Below are 27,388 nucleotides of genomic sequence, written 5' to 3'. Positions count from 1 at the left end.
TTACATATGCGATAATGCGTTAGCCACACATTCAAAACGATGTTTATTAAGCAGTAATGCGTGATACGTTGCATGACACTGGACACAAGTAGATGAAGATCAAGACGCTGTTTCTCGCAAAAGTGCTTTGCAGATTCAGGCTATTAATTCTACACTAAGGCTATGCTATACCGAGTACCGGCAATCCGCAATGTTGGATATTTCACAGTCATAAAATAGTTAGGCAAGCCATTGGCAACAGAGTACGTGTTTTTCGTTGAAAATAGATTTACCTGAGTACAGGAAATAAAGAAAATTAATTTAATTTGCAGGTGTTGCAGTTAGTTCCAAGAACTGCAGAGATGAACGCTATATAAATTTGCTTGGTAGTTTACAGTTTAGTCGTCGTCGCTTGATTAGTTTTATTTATTTGTATTTAATAGTTTTATTCAAATATAATCTAAATTTCTAACATTTTGCATATTAGCATCTTATGGGAATATTCACGTATTATATGTTCACAAATTTCTTGGAACAACTTCTTTTGAGTAACGCATGTGTTAGGGTTTACAGAATATACGGAAAGTAGGATTCATGCATTTATTGGTATAAGAAGTGCAATAGTTTGAGCTGACTCGGGCGTCCAGCAGTTACGCTACGCCACGGCATGTAGGCCAACGTTTGTTTTGCAATCTCATAGTCATTTGTTCTTACAACTTTGGCGAGGTTACAACTATTAGTTTGCTACATGTAGTCAGCTATATATTCAGGGTTGCCATCAGTCTCAACTCAAAAATAAGGACGACTAGAAAATGAAAGACGAATACCACCTTAAACAGTGTACAACAGGAGAAAGCAACCAATGTTCCAAAAAAAAAAAAAAAAAACAAGGCACTATCTGCATGTTCATAAATCTGGTATCTCTTTGGTACAAAATGGTATCGTAAAGGTGACAAAATGCCCAAAATACGAACCTCTGCCCTAAAAATAAGACGAAAATAAAGACGCAAGTGAAAATAAGGACATTTCTTAGAAAAAAGGACAAAAATATTTTCTAAGACACGGACCTTCAAAATAAGGACAAATCTTAGAAATAAGGACGGTATGGCAACCCTGTATATATTATAAGTTACTTATAGTTAGTAAGTTAGTTAAATATAACTGAGTGAATCACTCTTTGCGAAGCAACTCGTATTCGTCATCATTAAGTATTCATTCGTATTACTATTCCTACTCATTATGATCAACTGATGACAGAAAACATCATCAGTAAATTATTAATCGTCATGCAGAAAATCCAAAAAGCTAAAAGTGATGGGCAAGTCCAAACACAAGACGGCCTTAAATCAAAGGGTAACCTAGTTGTCAATAGCCTAAATATAGGAAAATAAAGGATTTTCTACAAACATGTAGTGGTTAAGCAAAATTGCCATAAATAAGAGCAAACCACGCAAAATCATCGCTTAAATATGACGTAGATACTCGGGATTATTACGTTACAATATAAAATGATCTGCATAGCTCAGGAATTTACAGCAGATTAAGTCATATAAATCTATAACAACAGTTATTAATATTCCATGATTAACCAGAAATAGAATGTTTCTAGTGGCCGACAAGTAATAGGTATAACCACTATAACGTGTAATCAAACATTTAAATTAATTAGATAAAATCAAACATACTGTAGGCATAGGCACAAATTAATACGTAAGAAAAAGAAAAAAATCGCATCAATGTAAAATTAACACTAATTAAAATAATCCTAATCAAGTGGTCGGCAAACTTTTACTACGTTGACCCAAATTTTCACTTCATTAGTAAACGAAGGCCCAGCATCAAATGTGAAATATCGTAATGCAGTAAATATTACTAGCTAACAGATAATTTCAATGTGCTGTTTTATTTTTCGAAGCAAACATTATTTGTTGAAGCTATTTGGATAACTTCAATTAACTTTTAATCTACTTACGTGCTTTCCACAGGTTTCAGCAATATACGGTAGTCTGCAATTAACAGACAGTTAACTCGCATCACTTATATTAAATCATATTGCGGCCTTGAAACTATAGCAGTCAGTTATCACTACTTTAAATTTAGCAAATTAATTATGAGATATGAAATTTAGATTCAGCTTTCCCATGTTGTTGGAAATTATCGTTTCGTCGTTACTGATGAAATAAAGCTTGAACCTTTGTATATAACTTTTCGCTGACTGAAGTGTGGCTTAGATATACTTCGAACACTCACTGTGAATTATTCAACTATTGTCCAAGTCACAATTGGTAAAAACAAGTCGTAGGGTAGTGAAGAATTAGCGTTATAAACAAAAATAGGCTTGCATTCTCAATATGACGTAAGAATTAACGCTATGTGACTGAGAGGTTACAGGTTGTGTTTTCCAGATGTTAGGTAAACATCGTTTTGAATGTGTGGCTAACGCATTATCGCATATGTAAGTTGTATCTTTAGGCTACTTCACTTACGTTTTTATGAGTTTGTTTCGATATGTGACATCCAGCGTGGAGACGTTTTAACTTTTACGGAGGTCGATCATAGTAATGTTTTGTCCAGCTTTTATATTAGTATGGAGTAAAAACGATGTGATAAGTCTGTTCTTCATATTAATGTTTGTTTTTATGTTTGATGATCCACTTGACCCTTGGTCCATATACGCGTTTGCTTTTCGTAGCACCGTATTTTTTCTCACTGTCGTTTAAATTTTACTTATAGTTTTGTGTTGTTCGTATTACGTGCTGATTTCTTGTAATTTCTGTTTGCTTCTTTCCATTTTCTACGCCATTGCGGTGCTGCCAGCTGGACACGTTAAATGACTGAATTCTTTGTCTCGCGTTTCCCAAAGGTGTCAGTTGTTAAAATCGACACTCATGATCTTGGTGAGGTGCTTTTCAGTACACGTGAATTGATCAGGGCCCATGCAGCTTAAACGATATTAGAAAAAAGTTTGAAAATTGGTTCGTCGAGGACCGGATCAGGAATGATTGGGAATGATAAAATTATGTTTTGTCAGTAAAAAATGTGCGTGGGGTTTTAGATAATTAATGTTTGGCAAATCTTATAAAATACAGCCCGAACAGTACGCAATTTTGAGCTTTCAAAATGTATTCTCGTGGTTAAGATTGGTAGAATTACTTCTGAAAAACTGTGCAGACTTTCAGTAGTTTAGGCTGGTATTTTCCAATTGGTAGCGAAGAATACGATCTTTACCTGATGATTACATCCTAAATAATTACAAAAAATAAATTTTTAGCACATCGCTGTATAGTATTCCGTAAAATAAGCAAGTTTTCATGTCAGAAAACCGTACAAGTTGTACATTTTTACATCCAATTTTTGTGAATTATACTTTACAACCTAATGGTGTACGTTGTATGCTGAAATATACATCACAGAGACACAGATAGTTGCAGAATGGTGTAACTAGACATACTGACATAACCTCTATAAGCCTGCTGCCTGAAACTACTGATATATGTGTGTGTTGTTGTGTAGAAAACTAACCACATGGGCTACATGATGCTGATGAAATGGGTTGACTCAGGGTCGTGCAACCATTTATTGCAATGGGCCACAACGTACAAGTGTAATGATGCTTACGACCAGAGTTATTTAAAACTAATGGCCTACTTGATGAAGTCTGCGCCGGAGGCTGGTCACATAACTAGGTACCGCGAACCGTATGTTGTTGCCTCTAGCCTGTGGATAAACTATTTGGCAGTTTGCTTCAGTTTTTGGTGTTCCCATCAACAGTAGTGTTTATTTCCCATATGGCCCGTTGCTCAAACTCATTATCGTCCTCTTTCTTTACCAAAAGATTTTCAGGTCATCGAAAATCCACTTGATGTATATGTAGTGCTCGTGTTTGCTACTTCCAGGCCACATCAAACCTTTGTTAAAAAGCAAGTAGCCTATAGTCTGCCGGTCTACAGATGATATTAAGGCGTAAAAGTATTTAGTTGAAATATTTTAGGCTAAAAGATAAATTTTGCATATTTTTATGGCACTTGTCAGATTCAAATTATTAGCCCTAGACTAAGAATTAGGCTAATTGGTGCATCTTTACGACGGATGGCAAGTTTAATAAAATAGGATACACAACTTCCATTGGGAGGAAAAACGCACATATAATAAACAAAAACAGTATGCTTTATCATACAGTGGTCAAGATTCTGCATTTCAAATCATTTGAAAGCATTGATAAACTTATTTTTGTGAAGACATCTCCAAAGCGCAAATGTAATCATCACGTTCTTTGTCGTTTGACGATTTCCTTGTGTGTGTCCTTTGTGTACTAACCGTCTTTACAGTTGCACTTGAGGTTGAACTAGAATGACTTTTTCGACGTTGAGACAAATTGGACCACGCAGAGTGAGTTGCTGGTAAGCATTTAAAGATGTCTAGTCTTATTGCAATCTTGCGATAAATGTCCTTAGATGCACTGCGAAACTCCTTACTCCGTGCGCTATAAATTACCACGTTCCAAAAGCTATTGCAAGTTAAGATCAAAATAGAAACAGATTCAGCAGATATGTAGGCGACGGAAGCATTTTCATCCAAATGCTGAGGAATATGATGATAAATATTGGGTATGAAAAGAGAGGCTACCAACAGTATCACTGATGGAACCAAACTAAATGTAAATACCAATACCATTATCGAAAGAGTTATGGCCAAGCGAGCATCAATAGCCCTGTCACTTTCTCGAAGCATGGTCTTCCTTGCACCTGTATGTCGTCGAGCAACGACGTAGGTCGCTGTGGTAAGAATCCAAAGGGCAACGAGTGGAATAAGAAAGGCAACGGCGTACATAATGATAGCATCGGACCCAGCAGATAAAATCATAACTGAAGCAACCAAACGGTACCTTAGTGTTGGTACAACCATGGGGAGAATTGCAAACACAAAGGCCGCTACCCACACGGACAAGCTCAGTCGCTTTGCAAGCTTTTTTGCCACATGGGAAAAATAGACCAGAGGTCGGTGCAAGGCTAAAAACCGATCAATACTTGCCGCTATCAAGGTATATATGGATACAGCAAGCGAAACTATCGTGAAGAAACCAACGACGTTAAAGTAAGTTGTTGAGAATATAGGAGGGGTTCTATCTGTGATGCGTATTAAAAACGATCCGTTTGGAAGGTTTTGTGTGGAGCTCCTCTCCGTGACGTTTAATGTTTCAATGAAAAATCCAGTAAATCTTCCTCTAAAAACCAATTCAGACAAGCTGCTGGCAAATGTAGGAAAAATAACAATGCCCACCATCAGATCCGCAATTGCTAGGGAAATTTTAAAGATTGCTTGACTGTTTCGCATTTTTTCTTTGGTGTAGTAAACGAGCAAAACGGTTAAATTGATAATAACCACTGCTGCAGCCAGGATAGCACAAACTATCATTTCGATGATAATGCCAGCTTGACATCTGCAAATATACAATACAAAAGCCGTTGGAGGTCGCTGATCACATAACAAACCTGACTAAAATTAAAGATTTACTTACAAATAAAAACGCGTTATGCATCACAGGTTTATTTTGCATTAGCTAGAATTTGTAAATAGTGTTAGCGTGCTAATTGTGATAGTGACGTTCGAGCTGTCGAGTATTTCCGCTTTTATTGCAGTGCCTCTCCTGGCACAAGCCATTGTTTAGTAATTAAAGTGTTTAAACTTGTCCAGCTGTACAAAAACGGGAGTTTAGGTGTTAAAGGAACCCCGTTTATTGCAACATGGGCTTGGTAGGCCCCTAGCCCTATACCATTGTTGATCAACCCTTTAGACTTTAGAGTTAGATATTCAACATATATGTAACGGTATAGGAAATTGTCGAGAAAGTAAACGAAACTTTTTGCCTAATATAAACTTACCGTGACGATAAACAAGTCCAAGCTGATATTCTCCTGTTGTTAAATGTATCTTCGTCAAACCCGCACCAACTGAATTCACAAAACGGTAAATGTACCCTGATGATTTCTCGAAAATTCCCTACGGCTCTGGTCTTCTCATACATAGCCATTTGTACACAAGGTTCCAAAATTTGATCATCAGTCAAATCTATTAGTTTTAGTCGCTTTATGAGGTTCCTCCACACAAAGCTGCTCGTGGTATTTTCGGATTGCTGTTGAGAATTGGTTTGCTGCTGCACTACTATGCTTTCAATCGTAGAGAGGCATTCAATTTCAAAACTAGTTTTGTCGCAAAAGTACGAATAAACCTTGCTGGTGAAATCAGTCAATGCGTATGTTCGGTTTTGACATTCCTTTTCAAACTGTGGACATTGCCAGATTTTCAACGTCTCTAGGTAATTGGTTAGGGAATGCCTTCCTTGATTCCATTGCATTGTAAAATTTTTCACTACAACATTGCACGCTTGGACTTTGCTCATCACTGACTTGTCGTTCTCTATAACGCCATTGTATTCATCGGATGTGTTGCTATATTGAAGAGATGAATTGACCTTGTTGTCGATTACAACCAACTCTTGCGTTGAGCATATCGTCCAGATATCAACTAGCGATAGTACGTATAACAACAGCATTGTTATTTAGTCACAATTAACTATAAACTCTCTCAATCTAAAATCGATAATAAACATTTCGAGTATTGACATGGCATTAACAACATTCAGAACATTACACCATTATACTTGATTGTATTATGCAAGACAACAACTGTGCAACTCTTTAAACTCGTACCGTATAAATGTTTTTAATGGTATGTCTGACAACTGAACAGCGTATGTGGACAGAACGAAGTGCTTTGTTAGTCAGTGCGTCTTGCATGTCAAACGTTATATACTTCATTATAAGTGTCATCATGCGTTCAGTAAACGTAACTAATTAAGTCACGCCAAAGCTCAAACATATTCGACTGACTCATATAGGCCTACTTTGTTGGAATGACTTTGCAGAATTTCCTGCAATTGCCAGAAAAAGTTTAAAATCAATCTACAGTCTACTTGTTATCGAGACACTAAATCAAGGTATTGTACTATGGTACTTGCTAAAACCAAAATATTCCGTTACATTTTTTGGTCATTTCTTAAAGTAGGCCAAAACATGGTTACGTATTGCAAAGACCCTTAGGGGCACAAGCCCAGTATCATATACGCTGTGGCGTAAATGGGTAAAAACACTCATGTTTCATGCTTTTCATAATGTTTATTGTTCTTTTAGCAATAAAATGTGTGTACAAATGCCCTGCATATACTGCAGTTCGCAATCGTTCATCATGAAGATATTTTAAAATAACAAATAATTTCGCTCGTTGCTTTGATACCTTGGGATAAATTTACAAAAATTTTCGTTTTAGAGAGGAAAATAATATCAATCAATTCAAAGATTCTGAACTTGATTCGGATGATATTGCTTACCACTGCTAATTACACTTAAGGCGATTTAAGGAGAATATTTCATACTTAAGAATTTTCATCATAATTTACAAGTCTGAAAGACCGTGAACTAAAATTAACGCATACATTACTGATACTGACAAACGAATCCATTTTCTTACGCCTCTCGTTTCACACTTAGTTTTATCTGATATAACATTTGTCACTACTCGGGTTTTCTGCTGAGTTCAATATAAGCGTATTAGGACAATGTAAAAGCCTTCCTGCATGGCTATACAGCGCAATTGCGATATCATTATAGTGTTTACGTCGACATTCTTTCTGCTGCTTTGGAGGAACGAAGACTAAAACAGTTGCAAAACATGAGTTGGATAAAGATACGGGCATCCATAATAAGTTTCATCAAAGAAATATGACTACCACGACGAAAAAGAAAGTAAAAATATCAGAATAAGGTTTTCATCGTATTAAGATCAAGACCATACTTAATTAGTTTGGAATACATACGAGAAATCATGATCATTAGGCCATTTTGAACTTAATCCGGTAGAGAAAGTTATTATTCTGTTCTTGAGATACAAACACGCGTCCCTAACGTTATTTTTGTTTCAATACATGTGCCATTTGATACTAAGAGAAGATGCAATACGTCACCGCAAGCTAACAGCTATAAGAAAATGTTCGATTTAAATATCGGAACAGAACCACATCTGGCGATTAAGTTTAAAATAAAAAAATCCGTATAGAATTTAGCTTACATAACATTAGGTTAACAGTTACAGCAGAAAGAGCAGTAAACTTTTCATTTGTCGAACAACGACCTGAAATAGCACAAACGTAAGAGGTAGGCGACAACGCAACTAACAGTTTAGTATATTATGATGTCATATCCGTTGCTGAAGCCTTAACGCACTGCATATAACCGGGCTATTGTTTCCCTTCGACATAACATATTTTCTTAAAAGCATGCTACTGTGCGACTGACAAGTTCCATTGGCAACATTATGTCAAACATGTAGCCAATTTAAACCAGACGACTAAACTTCTATAATGCTGCTGTTGCTTCAAATACATCAATTTTTCCCGAAAAAAGTTGCCATTTTTAAACAATTGACTGCATGAGCTAAGCCGTTTGTCTCGTTTTTTATCTGGACAGCAGATAAACTACAGGGTGCACGACGGCGTGAAATGTTAAAGTCTGCCCCCAACCCAACACACTCCCTGTCGATTAATTATTTCTAACCTTTAGCGTGTATGTCGTTGTTATGACATAATTATCAGGTTTTGTGCGATAAGTATTGCTGTTGTTATTCGACGATACGGCATGGTGAAATAATATGCCTTTACAAAGTAATATTTTAAAAGAAAATTACGGACGGATTATTTACATCATAAACACACCACTTGCTTCATTTCTGTAAAGTTAAGTTTCGTCAAAGGCGTAATTTTGAATTGCACGTTTTAAGAAAATTATATTCACTGACAAAACAGATTATCCGGTTAATCGCTTATGAATATCGTGCAGAATGTATTAATAATAATGTATAAATAATTATAATTGTCCTGGTATGCCTTACAAATGAATATCTCATCAGCAAACCATAGCGTTCAAGTTCACAAATTATAGTAAAAAGAGCTTTTTGTCAAAAGTGACGGAACCTAACAACGTTAATTGGTTAATAAGCATGAAAACCTAGACTAATCAAATAATTCCCAGTATTACAACTATTATATCGTAAACTAAATGGCAATTAATAAATAAAGGACCAGAGGTGGGCAGTCGGTACTTTGAAAGTATCGTCGGTTACGGTATAGGTACTAGGCAAAAAATGTACCGACGGTTCCGGTATTCGGTACTATCTTGAAAAATTTTGTTCGGTACTTTGTCGGTTCTCAGTACTGGTACTTTTTGTGTAAAAGATGCTGCTGCAAATGCCCCGTTTGCCTCTATTATGACCCGGTAAAGGTTACTTCGGGTCAAAACATATGTGTCGTTAATCGCTTGCAATTTTTCCTGACATTTCTAGATTAAAAAAGATCAACAGATGCTAAAATTAGTATTAAGGATTAACATTAATTAACATGCATTTTTGAAAACATACTTGTTGAAAATTTTAAAATTATCACGTGAAAAGTACGGAGTACCGGGACCGACTGAAACTTCTTCAAAAAAATAATTCGCTACAGAAATTCGGTATTTTTGTTTCAAAAGTACCGACGGTACCGGTATCGGTATCGGTACTGAAAAAGTACCGCGGTACTGCCCACCTATGCAAGGGACATGGACTGGCAAATACATCTGTTGTTGGTATATGCTAACTAACTACAAGATTATCGTATAGGCCCCCGAGGAAGTAAGATAATATGTGTTTACGGACAACGTGCTTTGATAAGAATCGTTGCAACATGTTTATGTCAACGGCAAATCGTTTTTTGAGAAACAGCTGTTACAAGAAATTTATCAGTTTGTAAAATCGTGCGTTTTATTCATTTGGTGCAGCTTCTGACACTAGTTGTCGATTATTAAAAACAATTAATTTCTTGGGAAAAAAACAGTTATTTGGAAGCGTTGTTTCTAAAGGGTATATATATAGTCATCTACAGGTTATTTACGGCAACATTTAAGCATAAAAATACTAAAGTTGTGAATGGAAACATGTTGTGACAATTACATCAAGTAGAGACGAAAAATTAGCAGCCAATCTATCTTTAGACACGCGCCGTTTCGAGGAAATCTGTCATTTTCCAAATTTGGAAGTGAAATGGTTTTAGACCCTAGAAATTTCTACGAAACATTTGAAGCCTAATATTCTTGACTTTGCGAAGGCTGTTGTTCGACCAAGAGGTTAAATATAATATAAAATATAAACGACTAAACCCAAAACGATTGTAAATAACAAGGCTTTCAAGTCATTTTTCAACGTTTCCAGGCTATATGCATATAGAAAACTACGATAGATTTATTAACTTTCACAACTGTTTCTCAGATACGACAAGACGACCGAAAATACAACCAAACAAACCTGAAATACTGTAGTGGATTCGGAACTGCAAAGTAGGATATCATACCGCACCAGCTATCATGTACTTAATCTGGTATAACTTACGTTCACTGCCTTTCAGAGCCCCCACGTAATTATAAAATGCTGTGTTTTTATTTTGCCTAAAATAATTAATTTTGCCAGAAGTATTATTTTAATCACTGAGCTCTATCTCCGTAGCAAATTCTGAAATTGTCGTTAGAGAAGTAGCAGCAAATGAAAAAGTGATTGAATTCAAAACCGTCACACAGACAATGATGTAATTGTATACGGAAGTAGATATCATGGCGGGCGCCATTCCAACTGTCTCAGTTTTCAGGAGCTTAGCAAAAATCATTTGAAATAGGCAACCACTCCGAAAATAATTAGTTTAGGCTTTATGTCGTAATTAGGGCGATTCTTTAATGACCTAAAAAACTTAAAAAATTGTTTAGATTTTTTCAAAAAATTGAGTTTATTGACCTTATTCAAAAAGATATAAAAAAGAAAGAGAAAACAAGAAAAAACAAAAAATTCGCTTTAATTATTACTTAAATTGTGATGTTGACAGACATGGTATTTTACATTCTCTGGTAGAAAGTTTCTATCTTTCGCCAATAGCTTATTGAGCATGGAAAAACTCCGTACCACTGAAGCGGTTGTTGGTTGGCAACCTTGTAGCAAGCCGTAAACTGATGAATTGTACAACGTAACAAATACATCGATGCGTCATAAATATATGATATTGATAGTCAAAATGGTATACCCTGTGCAATCATCTGCAGTAGACTATACAACTTGTTTTTGTCATCTTTTCAGAAATATAGAAAAGTAAAAGTGCTAAGAAAATTTATCAATCGAAATTTTTCACATTCATGAAAATTTATTTCCAAATTCTGAAAGTGCATTTAAATATATAAAGTTATCTTGTCAAACGCAAGCTGTGACAAAATTCTAATATTGCGATCCCGCTGGCGATACCTCAGTTAGACTATAAGAAGTTGGAAAATTGAATATCTCTCCCGAATAGTTGCAAGGTTGCAACATAGCTACATGCAAACACAGTTCAAGATTTCATCATTGCTTCCCATAATCACCATGAACTAATCAGAAAGATTCTGGAATATGAAAAGAAGTTCTTTTTTACTCGACAAATTCAACATGAGGTTATCTATCTATCTGACTACTTGGTACATCAAAAGTTAAATGAGTGTAAAAACCGTGACCGAACAACCTCAAGGTGCGGGGTAATTTATTTAGGTACTCATACTTACTACGTAAATCAAAAACGACGGATCTGTCTCTTTATGCAAACGCTTCAAAGGTTTTTATGTTTTTTTTTAGATGCTCAAGCCAGGAAAAGACGTTAAAGAAAATACTAAATTAAACCTTGCCAAACATGCTAAATGGGGAAAGAATTTATAACAGAATTAACGGGTACTTTTTTCTCTGAGTTTGAACTCTAAATCAGTTGTGTCATTAATTAGAGAAACTCTTATATAAACATCTGGGTTATCGACAGGGAGAGACAAGCCCAACCAAATGAATCTACAAATACTGAGGTTCATAAATCCAGAATTGACCAGTCGTCGCCGCTAACTTCAAAAATAATCCAGAAGAAAGATTTCTTGGTCCGGGAATTAAAATTTACAAAAGAAGATTGCAAAACTTTGCACAAGATATCAAATTTAGCAACATTGTGTATAAAATACACGCATTTTTAAGTTACCATATAGGCATATACCAACTAAGACTTGGTTATAATATTAATGCCCCTGGCATAAGTGTAAGCTAAGTCAGGAAAATAAACCGACGAAAAAGAGTGGTAGACAACTAGGCGGTAGCACGAAGCAAGTCTTCACTAATACAATGATTGCTCTTCTAAACAGCCAATTTAGTTTCAAGTTGGGGATTTACCCGCCAATGACATTCCTATGAGAAAGCAATCAATCTTGGTGTGATTTGATTTAGAATTAACTTATTTGAAATCGGAATTTGACTCGAATTCTGGTTACTAAGCTTGTTTTGAGCATTTTCTTACAGACACGATTATGTATTTGACTTTTAGATTTCATAACAGGCCGCTCATGGATTTATTATACCAGATTCAGGTTGTATAGCCCACTACGTCAAACTTATTGCCTGGCGGCTGGCGTGCTAGTTAATGATTTACTCAAAGCTGGTTGATACAGCTCTATACATGTGCAAAAATTAGATGATTAGTTGTGCAAAATTAGTTAGGCTGAGCTACTTACCGGGTTCCCAGACCTCGTGCTGTAAATAGCAGAACTTTAGCAAGAACAATGCAATTTAATAGGTTTTATAATGACCGTTTATAGTTATACTAAACTCATTGTTGGAATTGTACACGCCTACCACGAAACTCTAAACAAGACTTTAATTTTCCTATGCCTCAAACAGTTTGTTTGAAAATCTATTAGAGCATAAAATATGAATTATTTGACCGCTACTTAACACGTAGCATTACGTTGTGGCAGTGTGCGTTGTTGAAAGATGAAAATGCCTGACTCCATTTGTGGTTGAAGGTTACAAGTTTATCTCGGTATTTCACGTTCTCAGCAGAACAGCCAACAAATGAAAAACTGATAAAAATTTTTTTATACGAACTGACAAACGTAATGTAAAGTAAGGTACTCGGTAGTCAACAAAGTTGGAATCACAAGGGTATATAAAGAAAATTAATCAACGCAAGAATGTAAATTAAGGAGGAAAACGAAAACTTAAAACATATCAACATATTAATGCTTGTCGTCTGCTGCCACTACTTCAGTGGAAAAAGTTGTACATTTGAAGTTAAACATAAACCTAATCTTAATATATTTTTATGAAGCAACTTAAACTTCAAGTTAGCTCCATCAACTCTCTAACGAAATCTTTAATTTAATCACTTATCTTTAAAGACTGGCTGTGTGATCTGCTTTACAAAAAAATTAGGTTAATAGGCTAGGTTAAGAGAAAAGATATGTATAATATCTGTAAAAGTTGATTTTAGTTATTTAGGTTAAGTTGAAGTTGCATTTGCCTTGGGAATTGATTAAGGTTACTGTATTATAACTTTCAAGTTAAGTCAATAAAGGACTTGACAAAATAGCTGCAAGCATACCATACAACTTTTTCTGGTGAAATAGTGACAGCTTATATACTGTATGAATGTTTTTTCTAACATTCATACCGTATGTATCTCATTCATCTTTGGTTTGTAGCAAGCAGACATCATTTTAATCATTTATACCCTTTCTATCTTCAACTAATAAATTTAAATTTCTTTTATAAAAAATTCATAGCTTGTGGTAGTTAACATAAAATTTACGAAGATGACTGATCTTGATGAAACCATGACGGGTGCAGAGGTCATTGCTCATGCTCTGAAAACTCAGGTTAGTGATGTTGGAACAAGTGAGGTTACATGTGATGGTCTGTGGTGAGTAATGAAAATAACATGGATGCCTGGATGTTTGAAGTTTTTAAAATGACCAACTAAGATTTGTGTTTGTTGAAAAATTTGCCAATTTGGTTCATAGACATCAGTTGATAAAGCAACTCTACAAAGTTTACGTTTCAATCAGATTTTTTTATGTACTGCTGATTGATTAGTTATCATTTTTAGCTACAAGCTTACAAATACTGTTTATATAGTTGTTGCTTATCAGCTTTAAAAATCATTTTAAAAGTCCTCTTAATAAAATTTTATCAGGGTGTGGAGTATGTTTTTGGGGTTGTTGGTGTTCCAGTGATAGAGGTTGGCATGGCAATACAACAGGCTGGAATAAAGTATATTGGCATGAGAAACGAGCAGTCAGCCTCATATGCAGCTGGTGCAATAGGTTATTTAACTGGAAAACCAGGTAAGTTATAAATCTTCCTATTCCTACTTGAGTTGAATGGGCAATAGGTAATGCTGAATTTAGGTGCTGTAGTGAGATTCAGTTTGGATTATTAAGTTCTATTAAAATCTACTGTTATGCTTGTTATAAAGTATTTACAAAAAGTTTATGTTTTGCTGTCAATAGCAATTTACTTGTTTTACAGGAGCATGTTTAGTTGTGTCAGGTCCTGGTCTGATCCATGCACTTGGTGGTATGGCCAATGCAATGGTTAACTGTTGGCCAATGATTGTATTAGGAGGTTCATCAGATAATGACCAGCAATCTATGGGGGCTTTTCAAGAATTTCCTCAGGTACTGTAAATAGGCTTGCAGTTTTTCTATGACCATATCCACATCTCTAACGCACTTGTGCCATTGTGCATTCCCAACTTGTGTTTAATCATAGCAAAAATAGACAAGAGTAAATCATAGGTTACATAAATTAGCCTGGGTGCGCGTATTGTTTTCATAGAGATTTATTGCATGCGCATTGTTGTTTTGTGGTCACCATTTTTAAAATTAAGAGGGAAGAATATCATTTGTTAACCCTTGGAGACCACCATAAAACAATCTATGATGCTTGCATCATCGTTTCAGGTGTGATTAACGAAGTTTTCGTTAAAATGCTTGTTTTCTTTCAGGTAGAGGCTTGCCGCATGTACAGTAAATTCTCCGAAAAGCCAACAAATATGGAGATAATCCCTGAAATTATTGAAAAGGCAGTCCGTTTGTCAATGTATGGCCGCCCTGGTGCTTGTTATGTTGATATACCTGGCAATTTCGTCAATGCACAAGTCAAAAGTAAAACGCTAAGGTAACCTCGACAATAAAGTTTATTCGTCTGTTCTTTTTTTTACATTTACGTAAGTACAAATGTTATGTGTTTTCTGTGTTTCTAATGAAATTTTTCTTAAGATTCCGTGGCATGTGTCCTCCTCCTCCTCGAAGTTTGGCTGATCCAGGCGATGTAGAAAAAGCATGTCGTGTTCTGCAAAGTGCAAAGCGCCCACTTGTGGTTGTTGGAAAGGGTGCTGCATATGCTGGAGCTCACGAAGAAATAAAGGAACTTGTGGAAAAACACAACTTTCCATTTCTTCCAACTCCAATGGGTAAAGGGGTTCTCTCTGATGACCACCCACTCTCAGTTGCAGCTGCTCGTTCACGGTGAAGCACAATTTTGTCATATTAAGATGTTCACTGGAGATTGGAGATGTGTATCTAAGAAAAGGTTTTATTAACATACGTTTAATTTCTGTTTCTTTTTTAACGAACATTTTTTCTTCTTAGTGCATTGCTTAATGCTGATGTGATTGTACTTCTGGGGGCAAGGCTTAACTGGCAGCTACACTTTGGAAGGTAATTTTGTGTGCAACTCTCTTCACTTTTAATGCAATCCACTTGATACACTTGAACACAAATCGTACTTATAATGCTCGTAACAGGACTCCTCGATTTCAGAAGAATGTGAAAATTATTCAAGTTGACATTTGTCCTGAGGAATTTCACAATAACGTGCCAACGACTGTTGCTTTACTCGGAGACGTGCGCAACATTGTAAAACAGGTTTGAATCAGTTCACATTCGGCCAGCGTGAGACAAAATGATAAAGTGTCTTTTTAAACTTTTTCATGTCTCTTTTCTATTTTAAATGTTTGCAGCTTAATGAGTGTTATCACAAGACATACAGAGGTGTTGCTTGGAAATTCCCCATGCAGTCTGAATGGTGGAAAACGTTGCAGGAAAAGATAAATTCCAATGCAAAACAGACAGAGGTTACTTTTGTCAAAACCCGTGCAGAGTGCTAGGGACGTTATGCTTAAATATGCTCTCTATGTGATATTGTAGGACATTGCCAACGACAAATCTGTGCCACTCAATTACTACGCTGTCTTTGACGTTCTTAAAAAACAACTGCCAAAGGATTGTTATATCGTCAGTGAGGGCGCAAACACCATGGATATTTGCCGAAGTACAATTCCGAATTACCTACCACGCCACAGGTGTGTTTTATAGCGGAGTTAAGCGTTGTTTAAAAGCCTGTACACTTCGTCGTCACTACAATTTCTTCGTCAAACTGTACCTTTGTAAGTGTTTGTAAAATAATTTGAACTACTTGCAGGTTAGATGCAGGGACTTTCGGCACAATGGGGTTGGGACTCGGATTCGCGATCGCTGCAAGCCTGTATGCTGCTGATACAGCTCGTAAAAATGGAGCTGAGCCGGAGAAAGTGGTTCGTGTTATTGCTCATACGTTGAACAAAGCCTTTGAACAGTTTTCATCTTTGTGAATACTATAATAATAATCCTGATATTAACTTATTACTTCATTTTCAAAAGCTGCTTTTGCTACTAAACTGACGGGTTAACTTTACCATGCTATCTTCAGTGTGCATACGTTCTCTAACGACCTCCTTTACAAAAAATAGCTACGTTAAGTTGTGATGATGTGTTGATAAGCAGTTAATCCAAACGGCTTTAACGCCCTTGTCCTGCATAATCTTGAGATTAGTAAGTGCTAAAAGATTAGAAAGGTTATAAATCTTTCGTTAGGATTTACAAAATTTATGGGGTTCCGCTCGGTTCATTGGTGACGTCATCGTCGCACAATTGATAATCACTTGACTGCCAGAGGTCTATAAACTTTCTTTTGTTAATCCTAATGACTTTTTTTCTAACGACTCTCTTATTGCCAACGCAGGTCTGTATCCAGGGCGATAGCGCTTTCGGTTTTTCTGGAATGGAACTAGAAACCGTTTGTCGATACAAACTGCCCATTGTCTTCGTGGTTGTAAATAACAACGGCATCGGGCAAGGAGCCGGCAAAGAATTTTGGGAAGGTTTGCAAACTACTGACGAGATCGCTGTGGGGTAAGTCGCCGGTATCTTCATCATCGTGAAATAACTTGACACATTAAACGTATACACGCTGTAGTCATATGTGACCGAGTGTAAATCAAATAGTTTGCCGTTTAAATGCAATTAACATGTCAATGCCGGAATATTTGTACAAAGTGCGACAGTATGTGCTAAGTGATATCATTCTGAATATTTTTGAAATCTATGAGCAGAGGAGAAGACGTGGTCAGACTTTAAAACGATGCAAAACAGCGTTTCTCTGCTTCATACAACCATTCATGTGGTGCATCTACTTCAGGCATCTGATAAGTTGCCGCCCGTTTAATACAATCTTCCGCTTCATAGAGCATTGCCTATCTTCCTTTCCCCCAATGCCCGTTATGAGAAGGTGATGGAAGCCTTTGGAGAGGAAGGCCATTATTGTGAGTCCGCTGACCAATTGGCCAAAGCTTTTCAACGTTGCTTGTCGCGCTCCAATCAAAATCCGAGCTTGATCAACGTCATGATTGATCCCTCGTCCAGCCGAAAGAAGCAGGAATTCGGCTGGCTGACGAGGAGCAAGATGTAGTTTGAAGCCAGTTGCAAATTTTTTATAACTTCTAATGAAGTAGTCGTTTTATGATTATAAACTTTGTTCACTGGTTATATGCAACTAATTGATGTAATTGACGCTACAAGAGAACAATATAGATTACAGAAATACTTTTAATAGGTAGAAAATAGACTTTTCACTTAAATGAGTAAATTTGTTAATTTTGCGTGCACTTTTAATTTACACTGCCCCCTATTCTTCCGTATGTTACTGCGCAGTTTCCCTAATTTTTGTTCAGGAGATGCGCAGTTCACTAGAAGTTTTGGATGCATATTTTTGCGTGGTTTTTATTTGATTGAGTATACGGGAACATGCCATCATTATGTAGGTTATTTGTTCGGAATTTGTGCAATAATACAATCACGATACATTGCATTTTTAAATGTACTGTTTAGTGCATGTGCTATCTTGTAATCCAAATTCATCAAACATTTGCAATTTATGGCAATAGAGATTGAGTCAGGTTGCAATGGCATAGGTTTTTGACTCGGTTGACCTCTTCAAGTCCGATCGTTTCAGCTGTCGAAATCAGCCACGCTTCGATGGTTTTTCTTAATGCCTAATCGCTTGGGAATTGATAATTACGTTGGGTCGACATTTTTTGGCGACATGACGCTTGAACGACAGGCGTTGAAATGACTAGCGCTAATGGGATTATCGAATGCCAGAAGAAATGTCGTGATATTATACACCAGAAGATAAAACAACTTTGCTGAACTTAACTTTCAGCGTGGTTTTATCTTACTCTGGGGATGAGTAATCTTGACCTTCATCAGAGCAGTGATAATAAAGAACAGTGAATATTAGGTTACCTTAAATGCTTCGCATACGGACTCTTATTACATTTAGATGAAGCTCTTAGCTTATCTTGTGGCCTGTCGTATGTTCTGCGTGTTGTCATTTTACTGTAGATATTGATAGCAACAGAGCGACATCTACTACTCGAAATATGAAACGCTATTTTAAAAAGCAGCCTAACTCTATATGTTTTAGAGACATTATAAAGCTCGGTCGCGTAGTATTGTGCTGATACGTCTGGTTAGAGAATAGCTTTAACTTACTAGTTTTATTGTCTTAAAAGATTTAGATGCTATAGTTGCTGGCTTATCTCAATATTTATTCTCTAATTGCATTAAGGTCAGCATCGTATTGTGGCAAATACTGCACAAAAAATTGAAGGTTAATTAGTTTAAAAATTGAATTCTTTACACATCGAATTATTAAGTATAGGCGACAACAATGAGGCTACAATATTGTGAATACAGCTTTTTATAGCCTATATACAAGAAATGGAAAAACAGCAACAGGTTTTTGTACAAAGTTCTGTAAATTCATCACAATGGCAAGCTGGAGAAAAGCTTTCAGCACCAAAAACTCAATCGAGTCAAATCAAAAAACAAAATCACGTGATTAAAGGTGCAAGTGGAAGAGTATCACCAAACCTGACTCAAGTGAAAAGCACGAACCAACAAGACGCTTCAGAACACGGGGAAGAGAATGTTGGACTTGCAGTTCCGGAGCAAACCATGTCTCTGCTGCAAACTCCAGAGCAAGAGCGCACATACAGGAAACTGGTGGTCGTTCCGGACGGTCAAAGTGTAACCAAAAGAGACAGGAGTGTTTCACCATGTGTTTCTGAATCCACCTCGTATACAGTGCCTACACATAAGCAAGACGTCACAGAGTACAAAGAGTTCAACTCTGCGACACTTGAGAAGTATTATGGAAACGTCACTCCTTATGGTACGGTTGCAAAAAACGAGCAAGAACAACCCAGCTTCGATTCTGTGGACGTACCCAACGTAAGTGAAGATCCAGGAACTGTTCGCGTCGAGACACCCTTCATTAAATCCACTTCAGCTAGTCGAAGCCACTCCAGAATATCTTCGCCGCTGTATACAACACTTTTGAGAACCAATGCTTCCGGTACGAGTCAAGTACAACTTCTGAGCAACAACAGCGTAGACTACGTTGACTTTGTTCCCAAAATAGTGAAAGAATCATTTTGGAGCAGGGAATATCAGGAATTTGGGTAAAATAGAAACGTTATCGCTTTTTTATTGCTATACTGTATAGCGCATACGTTGTAATACAAATCTGTGTCATAGGCTTGTATAGTAGTAACATAAGAGTTGTAGGTTAATGTAGAAACGTGACAACATAAAATCGTGGTAATGTAGGCCCAGTACTGAAAATCTTATCGTTAGATTATAATAATTTTAAAGCGTGTCTTATTGCTAATCTTGCAATAATTTTTGTGTTATAATTTCACGACAGAGTGTGTGTCGAAGAGGCAAATTTATGGTTGGCCGAAAACGCGGAATACCAAGTTACACAATGCGAGAGCGTCCGCCATCGTATGGATCAGTTTCATGAACTGAATACAGAAAACACTGCTTCTGATGATCGTTCATATGTTATTGGACTTAGGTAAGTTACCGCTGCGGGCCCTGCTATGTTTCATTTGAAAAAGGAAAATTAAAATAGCAAAGGAGCTTGGAAAATCATTTTGTAATCACTATTGTAGGCTAAGTTTGCCCAACTACATGAGGGATCTTTATCAAACTCTTTTTAGATTGTGGGTTAAACGCCAGCCTGATAAATTTCGTCCAACGATACTAAACTACCAAAACATTATCCCGGATTACAAAACAAAAAACAAGGACAGAAAGTGGAAGCGAGGAGATTGTCCGTACATGGAAGATCTTCCGAAAACCTTAGAAAAATTGAACCAAGAAATGCAGGCAATGCCTCTACAAGGTGGGCCTGAATCTACAAAAAGAGTGAAATATTCTTGCGGTGAAGGCGTAAATGACTAGAGTTTGCGCTAAGTTTCCTTGGTGTTTTAAACAGAAATTCCTGATAAATTGTAAGTTATCTTTAACATAACGTACTTTTTGTATGCAGGAAGGTTCCTTAACGCTGAAACGGTTCCACTTAATTACGCCATTGCGCATCGCACAGACGGAACTTTGAATGCAGACACGACCTATTGCAATGTTGACGCACAGGGAATTTGGGAGTTTTTCATGATCAGGATCTATTCTGCTGACAGCGAATCTCATAACACAAGCCCAGACCTAGGTACTCGCTGTATCACAGTGGTTAAAATACTTACGTTACAGCACGGTGTTGCCTATAGGATATGTGGATTTCGTTCCCGGAATTCTTTCAATGCCGCCGTCGACTCCACAATTCGAATCACATGCGACTTTAATAATAAAAGCGAGCGACTGGATGAAAAGGGAGCGTTCAAAAAAGATTATCAATATTCAATCGGTGGAATTTCCCTTCAAGATGAGACATTTGAGTCAGTATAACATACAAGTCTTTGAACTATTACAAGCAATTATGGTATCATCATCACAACATCGATAATTTTTTCAGATGCGTCTAAAGGTTACCTCAACACCAGTATTTCTTGCTTTGAAACGACGCGGGTCAGTGCCCTGCATACAACGTTGCGAGTACTGAGGGTGTGGTATTCACGGGAAAACGTTCAAGACGATGGCAGAAAGTCAATGGAGTTAAGCTTATTTGGGGAAGATCTGAAGCAGGAAATTGACATGGCAACCTTTGTGCCATGTCAATTAACCACAAGATGGTGCTGCGGAGCTCAAAGGGCCATCCATGCGACCATGCGGCATACCGTAGCAAGAATGAACGACTGGTTGTCTCGAACAGGTTTGCATAATAGTGTAACAACCCAACTCCAGCATTGGTTATTCCATGTACTGTGTGATTAACCTTGCGTGAGTTATATTGTGTGATTATATTTATACAAAATCGTACAATAGGCTACATCTTTTTTACACGAGCTTACAACTTCCTTTCAAGGTGCTGAAGTTATATGCGTACAAACCGACAATGTTGAAAAGTGGCAAAAAAGTTCATACAATGTCCACACCATGCTGCCTTCGCGGACCTACAACAAGGAAGATCATGTCTCAACATTGTGCAGAAGCTCTTTGGAATGCAGGCTGACTGTTATCAGAGTCTTTTTTAAGCCCAACACTCTCACTAACGTGGTGGAGCCACCCACAGACAAACCGGCCGAACCATTTTGCTGTTTTGTCGGTTGCGCTATCATGTAAATTTTGCGGGTTCTTTCATTGCCTTTCATATATGCGCACTGTATATATTAAGCTCTTTTTGTGAAATAGCAGAGTGCTTTATTCTCCAAATCTATATCTGTTTGGTTTTATGATTTAACCTACTTTTTGATTAGCTAAGTGTTTAACAGGGCCAGCGAAAAACGGGGATGAAAACGTTCAAAAATCATACTTTGAGTGTGACACAAAGTGTTGAAGTGGAAAGCCAATTTTTTGAGCTAATTTCACATTTAACTCGGCACATAGCAATGCATCATACAGACACAGCAAAGGTATATTGAGCAACACACAGTGCTAAAGACATAAAATGTTTCCGAAGTAAACAATTAAAAGCAAATAAGAATTTACATCAAGGTAAGGCAAAATAAAAATGACAGAGTATATGAAATCAGCAATCAATTGTAGTGCAAATTTGCAAGTAGAAACAGGTGGTTGCCACAACATTTGCACCCGTAAGAAAATGCACCTATACAAGACCTTAGGTAGTTTTCATATTTATATTACGGTAAACAAACTTCATAACCCCTTACTTCATCGGAATTACTGACTTGTTTGACGTACACACAGACCAACATCATATCTATAATATCTAAAATTGAAAATATCCCAGAAATGTTGTATGTTGAAACATTCCCTTTATAACGCAATGGTTATGGATGGCTGAAAGTTGTAAAAGTAGTGAAACTTTGTTATTCGGAAATAGGTGTTGTGGAGAAAAAGATAAAGTATATAGCCAGTACGAGAAGCTATACACAATGAGGTCTTTTCTCCATAGAACATTGTGTATAAATTGGTGTGAGCTTTCAAGTAGTGAACTCCGGAATAACGAGATCCCACTGTATAATACATATATATGTAATCTACACATAACCAAGTGCTTCATTTCGGTAGCATAGGCTACAATTAACTGATTCTAAACATGACTCGTTGATACCACGGCTATGTTTGGGTGCATTTCCTTGGGTGGAATTACTTGTGGCATTTTGGAACATAATAGCAAACTTTTCATCTTAAAGAACAAGACAATTAACTGTTATCACAGAACAACGAGCACCACTTTCATTTACAAATAACTGTTAAATATAAAACAAACTAGCACAACCCCACAAATCCACCAAGCACAGTGATAAGATTTAAAAAACTGGAAAGAGGTTTGGGTTCATATGATCATTCCTAAAGTAGACAATGAAGAGCTTACCTATCAGCAGCAGAAAAACTGCAGACTCAGATGCATTTGGCATCTAATAAAAAAAATATTGCTTCCGAAGACTACAACTGCAATGTGACATTCGTCTCCTTCTCTTCCCTTTGAGTAACAGTCATCTCTTCCTTATAGATTTCTAGAACCCCAGCAAATCGAGGATCGCTTGTTTTGGAATCTGCCCGCTCCCTCTCCACTGGCTGCAAAACAACATCCAACGATTGGGAAGTCAGTACAGGAGAATGAGTGGACACATCGGAATCCGTTGAAGCAGTGGAGAGCCTGGATAAGACGATCGTAGGAGGCACAACACTCAACTTCTTTCTTCTCATTTCAAGAGCACTGTTTAGTGCTTTCATGAGCATTGCAGGATCTTTCAAAGCAGTTATTTCCGCAGCTAATGAATGACAATTTAAGTTTTTTTTGATTACTGGTTGTTTTTATTATTCTGGTACTAGAATATTTAAACCTGGTTAATTTTGTATGTCGGAATACAAGTGTTATTCTGTTGGTTCTGCAAGATTATTAACGCAGTCACGCACTTACCCTTCATAACGTGACCAGATTCATTCATTGTTTTATGTTGATTTTTCCAGACATAGTAAATATGCCAAAAGACAGCAAGATAAAATTCATTCATAACTGAAACAACTTGTTTCCGTTTGTTGCATATTCTGAACAAAAATTATTTTTTAAACTTAGTTCTTTCCCGAATAACATTAGTTGAATAAAATTAACAGAACCATTTCATCGAAAACTTGTTAGTTTAACAATCAAAATATTTTAAAATTGATTAAAAAATTAACTCCAGACATAATCAATAAAAATCAAATAATTATTTGCAACCTGGAAAGCTTATCTTCACGTAAAGCCAAAAGTGCAATTCTGGTAACATTTATAGAAACTAAGCAAAATGGGAAGTTTTGTACAGGATGTGTCGAGAGTTGATAAATTTCAACAGCAACATGCGGGTGTTCTGTGACGAGGAACAGCAGATGAAGGAGTGCAAGAAATCCAGCTCCACGCAAGTCAGTCGCAGGATCATGACCTGTGAGCAAATCCACAAAAATTGCATAAAAAGCGACAAGGTGCATAAAAGAGACAAGATGCTGAAAATAAATCCTGCCTTACTCCTACCCACCCTGAAAACCAATAACTTCCCAATGGGGCCCATGGTTGGGGCAGTTGTGTTTGGAACCAATTAGACGCTTGTAAATTGTTTGGATAACTCGACAATGTACCGGTTCATCATGATTCAACATAGCTGAAATTTATACAATAAACATGTATCACCTTAGCAATGAAGGCCTTGTAACTTAAACATCTCTGTGAAAAAGATACAAATTTAGACCAGAATGGTATTTTTATAGTACCGGTAGTAAACAATATAACATGCAATAAAAAGGTATATACTGTATCTATATGTAAAAGGGTTTTAAAAATATTTCAATGGTTTTGGACTAACCCTGTAATCTTTTAAAACAAACTATAAATATCATTCAAGCAGTATAATTTACCCTGGCTTATGCGACATATCAAATCACGTTCTTGGTGCAAAGATTTATTCAAACGTCTTGGACCAAAAATTAGCCTCATCAATTGTGAAACTCGTGAACGCCGTTTTTTTGTAAAACCTTCTGTAGATCCGACAGCCTGAGTTTGAAAAAACTGCAGAGCTTCCGGAAACAGTATGTCTTCTATTGCTTTAACAACACCGCTAACTAAAATTAAAAATAAAAGGTGACTCAAGTTGATTTTTGCCACTCAAGTTTATCAAAGCTTACATGCAAGTTATCACACATTCATTAAAAAGGCAAGACACTTAAATCATAAAATGACTAATGCCAATGCAATCCCAAAATAAGACAACGATATAGAGTACAAACAAAAAGCTTGAAAATCCTCTATTGCAATGACTGATTGCAGGTTTGCATAGCAACAACATTTTTCTTACTTATTGTTTGACGTCAAAGAGCATTAAAAATGCCAGTTAGCTTTTCACTCCTATCAGGCACATTCAAATTAGCCCACATTACTTAAGGATTTTTCATTCTTAAAAAAATTAAGTAGAATGTAAAGCTTTTCTGGATGGAAGTTAAAACAATGTTTCCCATATGAAACAATGTAAATTACAGTAAACTATTCCATTCTCAGAATACCTCATGTTTCAGTAAGAAGAACTAGTAAATACCTGAAATAACTGATACCCAACGCAAACAATAATAGCATTACAATATGTACCATTATAAATGCAAAAAAAAACAAAAGAAAGAAATTCTTTACGTTATACTCGTAAACAGATTTCTAATGAAAAAGTATCTACTTGTTGAAAGTATTGTTTACGTATGTACATTTAGTAATGATTAAATTTCAAAAAAAATTTGACTGCCGGCACAAATTTTTTATAAACATTTGTTGGAATTTTGAGCTGTTTGAGTTTAAGGGCATTTGAATTTTGAGGTATCACGTTATTCCCTTACCAAACAAGTTATCATAATATATAAAAATACCAACTAATGAGACTGAATTCGTACAAGCATGTTTTCTAAAAAGCACACAATTTCAAAACGGTCTGTGACACATGTGCTCAAACATATGCCAATAGCCCAATACAATACCTGCATGCTTCATCAAGTCAAGAGCATCCCATTCAGCTTTCTCCTGATCCACATTCTTCATCCAGGCAATCTTTTCTTCATTTTTCAAGTCTTTATCCTCATTATCAACAGAAGAAAGCAAGCCTTTTGTACGAAGAATATCAGTCTGCATACAAAGAACCATATTAAATCAATTATGTACAGTTAGTCAGTTCTTGTTAACCTAAACCCAGAAAAAACGGAATCCCCAATAGTCAACATTAAACTGCTAGGCCAACGAGTTTCTTCCCATACTACTCATCCCTTTAATCCAGAAACCTTTTTGTCCAAATCCAACTACAAAGTGACAATTTAGGAATGGGTATGCCACATCAATAATAAAAAACACTAATCTGGATTACAACAAATGTTACATATTTTTAAATTACGTTTTCATAGGTGTCAGATTTTAATGTGTGTCTTACGTGCAGTGATTGACCAATTTTATATATTCTTTTATTTGAATTGAATCATTTTGGGTGCAATTGGATTTTCAGTGAAGTTCTTTTTTCGTGCCTTAATCTATTGTAGTTATAAATACATGCTATCTTAGACTTATGTCAACTGATTCAATACAGTAAACAAACAAGCAAAAAACAGTGAGTGTTTCATTTGTTTAAGTTGACTGTTTCTCTACAATGGAAAATTCCATCTGGTTTTTTGCCTGTTTTCTTAGGCAAGTTCTACTTCATTCAAGTCACAGTAAAGCTCTGTAAAGAATTTTACTGCAATAGGTGCATGGGTACCTCAATAAAGCGCCAATTTTTAACAAAACAAAGTGGTTTAAATTAATGAGGCCTATAGTAAAAAATCATTATTTATACCAATACACTTCTCAAACTGGCTTCCATGCAACTTCAGTAGATACCATTGTGTAGATAGGTTAGAAGTAAAAATTTTATTTGTAATTGTTTGTTGTACTGATTAGCTGTATAATGCTGTTTTTGTGTTATAAACATTGTTGGATATTACAAGTTTAAAATAATACATAACGACTCATTTATAAAATACTCTTATATGTCCAATAATGTGTTCTAGGCTAAAATGCAAGCAATAATAACCCCAGATAAATGCACCAGTGAATACTTGTAACATACAATATAAAGCCAAGCGGCAATTCTACGCCATAAAATTGGCGCAAAACCCAGCTTTGTGCATGATGCAGAAACCCGCTGCATCATACAAACTTTCCAATAGGGTAATAACCTGTATTCAGGTATTCACTTACAGCAGTTTTTGCCTCAGTTTCTTTCATTTCATGCTGGTCGATCCCTTCTCCAATACCACCCTCGGCTGAGGAGCAAGGACTTGCGTACTTCACATCCATGTCGAATTGACACAAATACATTTATAAAAAAAACGTATCTAGTAAAAATTTACATAGGCCAATACCTATAAGCGGCACAAAATAAAAATGTTTCTTATTAACAAAAACCTGACAAAAAATGGGGGAACCGTACACATACAACTGCACTCTGACCATAAACCGAAACAATACCACTACACAATGTCAGAATATGTGCTTCTGAGTTTTAAATATGCATTGTGTTTGAAGTCCATGCATGCCTAGTGCTATATGACACCTTATTATTTCTAATATGTTACAGTTTTAGGTGTTCCATTTATTGGAAGGTTTAACTGTAGCGCTAAAAGCAAAATTTCCAAAAGTTTGACCAAATGACGTCACAATTCGAGTAGCTGGGGTCTAGCACAGTATACAAATGCATGTATACTGTGGT

The 27,388-nt window shown here is 36.3% G+C and overlaps 4 protein-coding genes across 6 annotated transcripts; 2 read left to right on the top strand and 2 right to left on the bottom strand.

Moving 5' to 3' along the window:
- Window positions 1-4,064: 4,064 nt before the first annotated feature.
- On the bottom strand, window positions 4,065-6,561 carry LOC143458242 (uncharacterized). The gene is made up of 2 exons (XM_076955299.1): window positions 5,862-6,561; window positions 4,065-5,419 (listed from the first exon to the last, which is right to left on the bottom strand). Exons 1-2 carry the CDS (start codon window positions 6,530-6,532, stop codon window positions 4,204-4,206), a joined length of 1,887 nt encoding a protein of 628 aa, XP_076811414.1. The 5' UTR covers window positions 6,533-6,561; the 3' UTR covers window positions 4,065-4,203.
- A 7,113-nt stretch (window positions 6,562-13,674) lies between these two features.
- Window positions 13,675-18,173, top strand: LOC143470453 (2-hydroxyacyl-CoA lyase 1-like). 2 transcript variants are annotated; one of them, XM_076968601.1, is made up of 12 exons: window positions 13,675-13,763; window positions 14,081-14,231; window positions 14,416-14,564; window positions 14,894-15,066; window positions 15,168-15,416; window positions 15,540-15,608; window positions 15,695-15,815; window positions 15,911-16,024; window positions 16,098-16,252; window positions 16,372-16,483; window positions 16,951-17,120; window positions 17,454-18,173. In XM_076968601.1, exons 1-12 carry the CDS (start codon window positions 13,701-13,703, stop codon window positions 17,674-17,676), a joined length of 1,749 nt encoding a protein of 582 aa, XP_076824716.1. In that variant the 5' UTR covers window positions 13,675-13,700; the 3' UTR covers window positions 17,677-18,173. The 2 variants fall into 2 exon arrangements, with proteins under 2 accessions (XP_076824716.1, XP_076824723.1); XM_076968608.1 differs by having other exon boundaries at window positions 17,321-17,454.
- A 629-nt stretch (window positions 18,174-18,802) lies between these two features.
- LOC143465754 (uncharacterized) lies at window positions 18,803-21,884 on the top strand. The gene is made up of 7 exons (XM_076964223.1): window positions 18,803-19,732; window positions 19,978-20,130; window positions 20,276-20,460; window positions 20,608-20,784; window positions 20,843-21,010; window positions 21,088-21,384; window positions 21,538-21,884. The coding sequence occupies exons 1-7, from the start codon at window positions 18,990-18,992 to the stop codon at window positions 21,792-21,794; spliced, it is 1,980 nt and encodes a 659-aa protein (XP_076820338.1). The 5' UTR covers window positions 18,803-18,989; the 3' UTR covers window positions 21,795-21,884.
- A 184-nt stretch (window positions 21,885-22,068) lies between these two features.
- LOC143465763 (ELMO domain-containing protein 3-like) lies at window positions 22,069-27,044 on the bottom strand. Of its 2 annotated transcripts, XM_076964234.1 has the most exons (7): window positions 26,878-27,044; window positions 25,632-25,776; window positions 24,531-24,734; window positions 24,155-24,277; window positions 23,860-24,061; window positions 23,560-23,687; window positions 22,069-23,410 (listed from the first exon to the last, which is right to left on the bottom strand). In XM_076964234.1, exons 1-7 carry the CDS (start codon window positions 26,995-26,997, stop codon window positions 23,082-23,084), a joined length of 1,251 nt encoding a protein of 416 aa, XP_076820349.1. In that variant the 5' UTR covers window positions 26,998-27,044; the 3' UTR covers window positions 22,069-23,081. The 2 variants fall into 2 exon arrangements, with proteins under 2 accessions (XP_076820349.1, XP_076820357.1); XM_076964242.1 differs by lacking the exon at window positions 24,531-24,734.
- Window positions 27,045-27,388: the final 344 nt, after the last annotated feature.

This window comes from Clavelina lepadiformis, chromosome 1 (genome assembly GCF_947623445.1).
Source record: "Clavelina lepadiformis chromosome 1, kaClaLepa1.1, whole genome shotgun sequence".
Taxonomy (NCBI): domain Eukaryota; kingdom Metazoa; phylum Chordata; class Ascidiacea; order Aplousobranchia; family Clavelinidae; genus Clavelina; species Clavelina lepadiformis.
This window is presented reverse-complemented; position numbering and strand designations above follow the sequence as displayed.